Source organism: Amblyomma americanum, chromosome 5 (assembly GCF_052857255.1).
Source record: "Amblyomma americanum isolate KBUSLIRL-KWMA chromosome 5, ASM5285725v1, whole genome shotgun sequence".
Lineage (NCBI taxonomy): Eukaryota > Metazoa > Arthropoda > Arachnida > Ixodida > Ixodidae > Amblyomma > Amblyomma americanum.
The window spans coordinates 208,862,404-208,872,933 of NC_135501.1; the positions used below are offsets into that span (position 1 = coordinate 208,862,404).

The 10,530-nt window shown below is 43.6% G+C and overlaps 1 protein-coding gene across 1 annotated transcript in view; it reads left to right on the top strand.

Annotated features, from left to right (window-relative positions):
* Window positions 1-6,983, top strand: part of LOC144133543 (cysteine-rich motor neuron 1 protein-like) — a 148,762-nt gene extending 141,779 nt beyond the window's left edge. Inside the window, exons 10-11 of the mRNA XM_077666711.1 lie at window positions 2,135-2,335; window positions 4,981-6,983. Coding sequence (XP_077522837.1) covers window positions 2,135-2,335; window positions 4,981-5,165 — 386 coding nt within the window. The 3' untranslated portion in view covers window positions 5,166-6,983. The remainder of the gene's footprint in view (window positions 1-2,134; window positions 2,336-4,980) is intronic.
* The last annotated feature ends 3,547 nt before the right edge of the window (window positions 6,984-10,530 follow it).

Consider the following 10,530-nt stretch of genomic DNA (forward strand, 5'->3'; position numbering starts at 1 on the left):
ATTAAAAGTCTATAATTGTTTAAAATATAGATTGGCAGGATTTCATATTTTAAAAACAAAACATAAAAACATGTTGAAGGCTTCCAAAAAGAGAACACGAAAAATGCATTTTATTTCGCTAAGCTAAAAGAAAAAACTTTTCGAGCAACCGCCGTGTACGGTGTGCATGCAAGCACCTTAATAGCTCGCAGCAGATGACGCAGGGCGTGTATGCGCTCATGACCGATCAGAGGTTGCCAGACCAGCAAGCAGTTTGCAGAAGAAACGAAAAAAAATTCATTTTAAAAATATTTACCGCACAGAATCAACTGAAAATTCGGGGAATTGTAATTTAACCTGTTGGGAATTAAAGGCGATAAGCAGGGTATGCATGAAAATAGGCTGTCGTGGCCCCTTTAAGTGCTTTGGAATATATGAGCAGCATTTAAATTGCTGAACTCTAAAAATGTGTACTGCAGCCAGTCAAGTAGACCCATGGAATGAATTGAATATATTCTCATGCTTTCGACTAGTTTTTGAATAATTGGAATGATGTTCAAATAAGGCACACCACAGTTTTCTTTGTTGACTTTTTCAAAAACACAGCCCACTCCGATGCACCGCATTGCATGCTGCCGCAATCGGCCTGTGTGAGGTGGAGAATTCAGTGGCGCGACACAATCCGTTTAGTCATGTCACTCATAGACGATGTTTCATTGTTCAGTGCTCCGCATTGACATCTTTTATTTTTAAATTTTAAATTGTTTCATTGCCACTGATTTGCACTTTCACAATCCTGCACTGCTTAAGCACATTGTGCTTGTGTGCGGCACTGCAGCCAGCAATATACATAAGTGGTCCTTCACACTAAACAAGTAAAAAAAAGAATTTGAAACAAAGTTTGAACAAATAATGTGTGTACAGCTGCTCATAAGAACATATATTCGAGAACACAGCATCAGACATTTATGCACATGTGTAATGCACAAGTTTGTTTTTTGGCAGACATCGGACAGAACAAAAATACAAAAACCCAGGCAGCAGTGACATCAGCTTTGTCATGAACACAATTTACAACAATTGTTATAAACAGATGTTTAGTGTCTCTCTGCATGTTTAACTGAACCAAAGCAAATTAATAATTAACGCTCACACATGGCTTCCAAGTTTGGGTGACTCAGCAGGGCTCTAGCAAGTTCAGAAAAACCTGCTTTGATGTCCGATCTTGAGAGTTTGCCCCCTAATGGAAATCCAGCCGCCGCAGTGGCTCAGTGGTTATGGTGCTCGGCTGCTGACCTGAGAGACGCAGGTTCAATCCTGCCTGTGGCGGTCACATCTCACTGGGAGCAAAATGCTAGAGGTCCGTGTACTGTGTGATGTCAGTGCATGGTAAAGAACCCTAGGTGTTTGGAATTTTCGGAGCCCTCCACTACGGTGTTCCTCATAGCCTGAATCACTTAGGGCATTAAACATACCCATAAACCAGACCAAAGCTAGTGGAAATCCGTGTTGCATCTTTTGACAGCTATGGTTATAGCTTCACAAATTATGGCACTGTACCCCAGCACCAGCATCAGCACTCCACTGTTTCGCACGTTTATTTGTTTTGTTCAAATGTTCACACGAATAACAAATATTCATAAAATGTTCCATTTGTATTCAATTTAGTTCTATGCCTGTTCGATTCATAGTAGATTCAGTAACAGATCTGTACTATTCACATTCGATTTGGTTTTGAAAAAGTACTATTCGCACACCCCTAATGTTGGTATATTAGACAAAAATATACCTGTCTGTAAAATAAATGCATTGCTTTCTGTATTGGTCATATACAAGACACAGCCTATTGAAATTGTAAAATCTTCTGCTGCCCCAGTACATTGTTATTAGCAACTATGAACCAAATTATCGATTTATAAAAACTCAGACCTATAGCATGTTGGTTTATCAGAAAAATATGTATCGGTTTGAGAGGTATGGTGTCCTGTATTGGTATTATATAGATTCAAGTGCAATCTATAGAAAAACTATAGGCTTTTCTACTTTTTATCTATTGTAGCTAGGTTTCTTTAAGTTTCTCACTCAACTAAAGCAATGCTCAACAAATGCACCAGCACACTCTAAGCACTTGGTCATTCTCATCTTGCCTTACCAGAGGGAGCAGTGCGGACAGCAGCTCAGTGGCAGTGCATGCGTGGCAGCCTAGTGCTGTCAGATGGTGAGCAGCGTGTCATCGACAACTGCAACCGCTGCGAGTGCAGTCGTGGCCACCTGCACTGCCAGGAGACTGTTTGCCATCAGGACTTGTGCAGGACTCACAATCACAGCTCGGGCAACTGCTGTGTGCAGTGTGCTGGTGAGTGGAACTGTTTGCATCTTAAGGGCTGTGTCAGAGCAGTAGTGAAATCTTAGGTCACTAACTAAGTAAGAACATTCACTGATGTTTTGAGTTAGTCTGTGACCAAAGATTTTATTACTGTATGACCAGATGGTATTACAACCTTTGTCCGTAAAGTTCCAAGACTGAGTCCATTAAAAAAATGCGTTTAACATTGAAATCATTTGTGCAGCACCCCTTCGAAATAGTCTCCCTTGCAGTCTGTACACAGCTTCCAACACTTCTTGAGGTCTTAGAAACAGTTGGAAAATGCTTGTTTTGGCAGGGCTGTCAGCTCCTTTGTCGTGGCATCTTGAATGGCCTCCACGCTCCCCATCCAGCGACCTTTTAGGGCCCTCTTCACACGAGGAAATAGGAAAAAATCGCATGGGGAGAGGTCAGGCGAGTGGGGCGGATGGAGATATACAGTAATGCTGTGCTTGGCGAGAAATTTTATCACGCTGAGAGCAGTGTGCGGCCTTGCGTTATCATGTAGAAGGCTCCATTGTCCAGATGCCCATAAGTCAGGGCGACGGCGTCGCAGTGCATCACGCATGTGTTGGAGCACGCAGATATAAAACTCCTGATTCACCGTCTGCCTTTGTAGGACGAACTCGTGGTGTCTGACACCTCTGGCATAGAAAAAAACTATCAGCATCGTCTTTGTTTTGGTCTTCTATCACTGCACCTTTCTCGACGCCGGAGAGCTTGTGGACTGCCATTTGGAGCTCTGCCTCTTTATTTGAGGATCGTATTGAAAACACCATGCTTCGTATTCAGAAATGATGCTGTTGATGAATGCAGCATCCTTCTCTGTGTCGGAGAGCAAATCAGCACTCACTAATGCCCCCGTGTCCTTCTGGTCCTGTGTGAGAGAGTATGGCACAAGTCTGGCATTCAGCTTTCGTTTCCCCAAGTTCTCACGCAAAATTTGGTGGCGTGTTGTCTTACTAATGTCGAGAGCATCTGGTAGCATGCAGACTGTAATGGTGCGGTCTTGCTGTATGATTTCTCTGACCCGAGCCACGTTATTTTCATTCCGTGAGGTAAAAGGGCGCCCCTGCCTTGTATCATCTACCGACGTTCCCTCCGAAATTAACCTCTTGTGCCACTCGAAAACTCGCGCCCGCGATAATGTCTTGTTGCCGTAAGCGTCACGAATGAGCTCACACGTCTGTGTGGCTGTCTTGCCAAGCTTCGCACAGAGTTTTATGTTTACACGCTGCTCAAGGTGGATGTCCATCTCTCCACATTCACTCACAATAGAATGCACAGACGATTACTGACTACGTATTTATCTACATGTAGTGCCATCTAGCGGCTGCCACAGCAATTAACATAAATAGCTGAGGTTATCCCAAAAAAATGGTGCTACACATACGTACCAACATTTGTTTTGGGGAATCACATCTAGAGAAGAAAATAAATCAGTCTCGAAACTTTACTTTTATGGGCAAAGGTTGTACATCAAACCAGGTACTGTACAAAGGGTTATGTCACGCAATTTTACATCTGCCCATCTTGTCGCTACTGCTGTAGTGCATACCACAGAAAGTCAGTAACAGATGGCACAACACATACTGTCAGTATGGTTCCAAAATGCAATGTGCATGTATACACTGGGAGTGACTAAGGTCACTTCACATTTCTTGCCTCGCTGTCTCATCATCGTGGCTATGCAGCAGTGTTGTAACAAAATTAAGTGACAGCTGGTATTGGGTGCAGTTTGGATATAGCATGTGGATGTGGCTATTTTTTGTGTGCCCCAGCACTTACTTCAATGGCCTTTAGGTGTGGCTTATTGTTCTGGCCAAATCACAATTGCCTGATGGCTGCACAAGATAGTTTAAACTGGTTACCCGGAGCACCACAGGTGCTGTTTGGTTAAACTTGCAAGTGCACTGCATGAAGCTTGAATTTCAGCTGAGTGGGGCTACTTCCTAGCTGTGAAAATACTTGCAGAGCCGCTGCACTCATCTTTGCCGGTATGCCTCATGGTTCTTGCTAAACAACTGTACACAGTAGTGGGTGTCACAGATGGAGTGTGCCTTAGGGTTCCGAAGCATGGCATGCAAATTTAGAACTGCAAAAGCAATACCATGGTGGCATATATCCATCATGACATAAATACTGTCGAACTTGCATATATCGAACTCGCAAAAAAAATGCCTGCGAATTCTGTCTAACGTGTCTTGCCTTCAAGCCCGCCCCGTCTGCCCACTGACGTCATCAAGGTAGGGCTTGCGTGGTGTGGTGTGTCGCCCTAATCGGCTGCAAGCTACTGCGAGCAGCCATTTTTTAAAATTATTCCTAAATTATAGGGTCCACGCAGGGTCCCTTTAATTTTGAATGGCCCAGACACAATACTTATATCTGTCATTGTTGTTCTGATTTGTGTACAGAAAGAGGGTAAAAAGAAAACAGGTCTTACTACCAGGCTGGCTCTGTCTTCACATCTAGGAAGTAAGAGCTGAGGAGGATAAGCAGAAGCATTGCGAAGCATAAATAAACACACTCCATTCCTTTACACCTCAGCAAAGACCAGTACCTTCCATGCCTGGCTTATCATAACCATTGCACTGGGGCTAAAGGACTGATATGTACCTTTCCTTTTTTGCCTATAGAGCTGGACCACTACATCAAGAGCTCTGGCAGTGATGTCGTTGGCTACGTCATTGCAATCGTGATCCTGGTCGCCATAATTTTTGTGCTCATGGGTGTGGCTTGTCTCTGGAAGAGGCGAAACACCAGGCCATTCAACAAGCCCAAACAGCAGCACTATCAGAAGACTGCAAATGGCTATGTCTGAGACTAAACTGGTGGCATCATGACTACTGACACCTTTGGCAGTTCCCGTCGTTCCCCATTTCCTTGAAACAAACACCCCCTGGTCTTTTCTTCAAGTGCGCGCACCTTGTGATATTGAGTATTTATGCCAAAGCTGGCAAGAAGGACCAGAACTAAGCAGCGACCTGAAGACACCACCTATGCTCGGCAAGGACCATGTCACGACTTGTCAAGAGAACTGCGTCGGATGTGTCCCGTTTCAGTGTGACTGTTTTAACGCCACCTGTGGCACAAACTGTGTTGAAAAAGAAGCGAGGAACCACGACATATCCAAGAACTGCACTGTGCGCGCTGACACTGTTCTGTGGCATAAGGAACATTGAGTGCTTTGGAATTTTAACTACGAGATGGCAACCATGTGGTAGTTTTTTTTTTCTGCTTGTGCTACTACGTAGTGCCGTACTGAGCATCTCTGAATGCTAGCTACAGGTCCCTGCCACTTCTTTGAGCTGGGTACTTGTCGGGCATGCACCTCTCGTAAAATATGCGCTGGAAATGACAGACCACGACTCTGTGCCATAGAGAGATGGCCGATGCTTGTTGAATGGCTCACCAAGATGCATGATCTCCATACACTGCTGGGTCTTTATCCCAACACCACACTGCACCTTATGGTGGCGCCTGGTCTAAGCTGGTTGCTATGGTGTGCCTCTTGGAAAGAGCCAGGCATTCGTGCCTATCACATGAAGAACTGGACACAACATGCATTTTTCATGTCTGTACCTCTGACCTGTCCTGCTATTCACATCCATAACAGACATGTTAATGTGTGTGATGTGTGGCTGTCATGGACGTAACAGCCATGCATCAAAAGTGCGACGTTGATAGTACATGACAGATGTATGTTGCTTCCCATTCCTTTAATGACAGACGTTAACGTTTGGCTGTTTTCCAGATTTCACGCCTTGCTTGCAGCATGTTACCGTGAAATGTGTTTCTGCGACAGTCTTTTTCCCACCAGTGGTGCAGAAAACAATGCGAGAAAGCTAGAACTTAGCCCATCTGAATGCTTCAAGTTGGCAGACTGCAGGGAGGTCAGAGCAATACATGTCACACCAGCAGCAACACCCTGATTCGCCTTTGTCTTCTTTTCTCAATTTGCAGTCTGACGACTGCGTAAGTTTTGAATGGCACAGTGAAGAAAGTATAAACACATTGTACATATGATATATCAACAAGGTTATGCATGCAGCACCAATGCAAATGATCTTGAGACTGATAAGATATGCCAGTGGTGGAGTCATGTGCTTTTCTGAATGTCGCCACTGCACAGGTTGCTGGCAAACTGTACGTTTTTTCGTGTGTAACAGTGCTTTGTCAGCACATCTCGCAAGTTGTTGGAGTGACTTCTTCAATTTTGGTGTCACATTTGCTGCAGAGAGCAGATACCTGGTGATTTTAGTGAAACGAGTACTCTCAAAGGTGCCAATGCTTGCGTAATGGCACGGCAGATGTCACTTCTGATGAAAGCCACGTGAAAAGGTAGTGTTATTCTTTTTATGAAATAGGTGGCAACAGTGTGAGTAGCATTTGTCTTCGCAAAGACCGATTTTATGAGGGAAAGTAGAAGACCTGTGTTCGTGTTTCCATTCCTCCGAGAACTTCGTGGACCTTTTGTCTTTTAGCGGAAACACAAGTGTATTGTATATTTATGACTTTTTTTCAGTTGTGTGATTTATTGGCTGTGCACATGTGAGAGAGATGAAGAGACATGGAGAGAGCTTTCCTTCCTGCTCGGCTCGGTGACGGCCACAATAAAATCTGAGCATTTTACTGTACACTTCACTAAGCAATGGTGGTATATAACTGACCATATCTGTGAATGCACAATGCAAATTCAATTTTAATTATTCTTATTTCATATGAAGGAGGAACTATCACGCATGCCACATGTTTGTAGCTGTGTCCATATACCATTTTCACTTGTGTGCCGTGCATATAAAACTGCAAAAGGCTGGGCATAGAGTTTTTAATGATCAAATGAGTTGTTAAGGGCCATTACAAAAACCAGTAAACTTTCATTCAAACTCCTTAAGAATACGGCAGGAATAGAGAAAGAATAACAACAGATAAGGTAAGTGTTATTTATCCCTTTCTGTAGTGCAGTTTGAAGGAAACTGCATTTGTTCCAACTAAAACAGCTGTCTTCTAGTGATGAATTAAAATTGCACACGGTATATACATTCACTAAAGCGCTATAAAACGGTTAGGATAGTAGCTGAACACAGTCCGCACCAGTAGACTGAGCAGAAAGCAGAGTAAACACATTACTTAAAGTTAACAGCAGATGTAATAATTCTTTGTTTTTGTGACATTGCAAATAGGACTATTCAGCGAAAAAACACAAAAAAGTCAAGGATTGCTACTGTCAGCTTCAAATGAAACGTGAGCAAGACAACTGAAACAGGAATGTCGGAACGATTTGATTTTAGCTGAGGGAGATTGAATATTTGTACACTTGACTGTCCCATCTGAAGCGTGAAGATCGCTGCGCAGAAATGTTTATGGATCCTGCCTGTGTTCCTTCAGCAGCATGTTTTTAGTTTATGCCTTTGCATCACAGTTAGCCTGTTTGCGCTTCTTATGACGTTGATAGTGCATAATTGCTCTTGTTTTGCAAGGACATCATAAAGCACTTGAGTAACACATGCTCCAAAGATACCACTACCAACGGACAAGGAAGAAGCAGCATGCAGATTTTCTCCCTAGCCTTGCATGCACTCTATTTGATGACACTGAATGGGCAAAAATACACACCCAGTCACATTTGAACTTCAATATAACGTTAGTTTAGCAATTTGAAAGTGCAAATCACCTAAATATCGCATGGCCAGGGAAGGTTCCATACATGGTGTAAAAACACACTAAAGATGAAGCTCAGTCACGAGGACAAGTGTGCCAGTATCCAGCAGATGGAAGTGGTGCATATATAAAATTACTTAAGAAGCGTGAATTGCTGGGCGAGTTGGTACATGTTCAAGAGAAACAAACCAGTGAAAAAAGATGCAGGACCAGACGAAGACACACACCGATTGTCGCCGGCGGCAGTCTGTGTGTGTCTTCTCCTGGTCCTGCGTCTTTTTTCGCTGGTTTGTTTCTCTTGAATAAAATTACTTTTGTGTCTTGTTGCAGAGGATGCCTTCAAGGTAAGCATGCATTACTAAACTGCACTCCACAAAATATCGAAACTGTGCTCCCATTTTAATTTAAATAACTCCTTAGAGAGCAAGCTCCCTCACATACCAGAAATTTGCATGGTTTGAACAAGTTCATGCCTTCAACCATTTCAACATTATAGCTGATTAAATTTTTATTCTATTGACCTCGCTGCTGAAAACGCATTACCAATGATACTTGGACTGCTATGGCTTTTGCATGTTTCAATGCATAAGCAGGAAATGTTTTTAATAATAATAATTGGTTTTTGGGGAAAGGAAATGGCGCAGTATCTGTCTCATATATCTTTGGACACCTGAACCACGCCGTAAGGGAAGGGATAAAGGAGGGAGTGAAAGAAAGGAAGAATAGGTGCCGTAGTGGAGGGCTCCGGCATAATTTCGACCACCTGGGGATCTTTAAGTGCACTGACATCGCACAGCACACGGGCGCCTTAGCGTTTTTCCTCCATAAAAACGCAGCCGCCGCGGTCGGGTTCGAACCCGGGAACTCTGGATCAGTAGTCGAGCGCCCTAACCACTGAGCCACAGCGGAAATGTTTTTTTCAGTGCATAAAGGTGGCTCATTGCAGCATACCAGTTGAAATCTACTGTGAATTGTTTATAAACCAGTTAATTTCACCTGGGCATCCTTTCTTGGCAAGGGCCTATGCTTGAACTAATGCAGCATATCTCTATAATGAAATTTAAATTCGAAAACGCAGCTCACTTAATTCACGAAAGTGATTCGGAAGCGCAACCTGCAAGTCGCAGCTACATCTGCGTGCATTGACTACAAACCATGCATGCGCGATGTCATGTGTTGAGGTTAGGTTTAGGGGATTTAACGGCGCAAAGCAACTCGGGCTATGAGGGATATGCCGTACAATGCGAAACGCTCCAGAAATTTCGACCACCTGGGGTTCTTTTATGTACACTGACATCGCATAATACACGGGCCTCTCGCATTTCGCCTCCTTGGAAAAGCGACCGCCGCAGGCCGTGATCAAATCCGCGTCTTATATTTCAGGTCAGCAGCCGAGCACCATAACCACTAAGCCACTGTGGCGGCGCGATGGCATGTGTAAAATGTGACCCCCGCATTAGTCGAAATAAACCTTACACACTTCTCCTTTATTTAGATTTTACTTTAAAAGTCGTTCCACCGCATTTCTCTGTTTTTCTACTTTTTTTTTCTTGAGCGGAAGTTGAAATGACATCGGCTTCTTGGGACCCTTGCAGAGAAAATGGCTGGTTTAATAACAGTTTCATGGATTTTTACGTGCCAAAGCAACGTGTACTGAACAATAAGGCACACCGTGGTGAACTCCGCATTGATTTCAAGTACCTGCGATTGAGACGGCATACAGTTAAACGAGCAAAGTGATATCAGTATTTTTTTTTCTGCATTGAATTGCTGCCGACATGGCCGCGGTATCGAGCCCGTTCTTCTTGCCACAGCGAAACACCACAGGCACTGAGCCAACGCAGCGTGCATAAAGAAAACAAAAATTAAGAGATCACTGCGGCTACCGCATTGGAGGAATGCGAAAGCGTTGATTTATTCCTTAATTCGGCCTTAATTCGTTGTGTCATTTTATTTTAATTCACACCTTAATTCTATAATTGCACTAAATTATTTTATTTACTCATTATCAATTTTGGGTTTTCAAATTTGGCGCCACGCGTTGGCTTCGCCACGTTGGCTTCGCCCACACTTCCGGTTTTTCAAATTTTTCGCCACACGAGGCCCTAGCTACGCCCACTTCCTTGACATTTTTGGCTCTAATTAATTAACTAACCACTCTATCGACATATTTTTTTGCATAATCCTCACATCATCCTCTTTCGATTACAACCACTCGTTTGACACTATCTCTTCAAAGTCCCCACAAGTTGCTGCAGACACATTTTGATGACACGTTTTGGTGACACGACCCCGCCAACATAGCCCAGCATTAATAATAGATGTGAACGCTGAAACTGTTTATGCCAAAGCCGACGGAAAGCACTCACCGGTTTCGTGAGAGCTGCAAGTTAGGCAACGGAGACAAACGCAGTCGTCTGCGCGGGCAGCAAAGAAAACAAAAGCGCGCGCGCGAACGCCATTGGATCGGACTGGATTGACATTAAACTTTGTTGACTTTTTCTGTGACTTAGCAACAGCTTGCG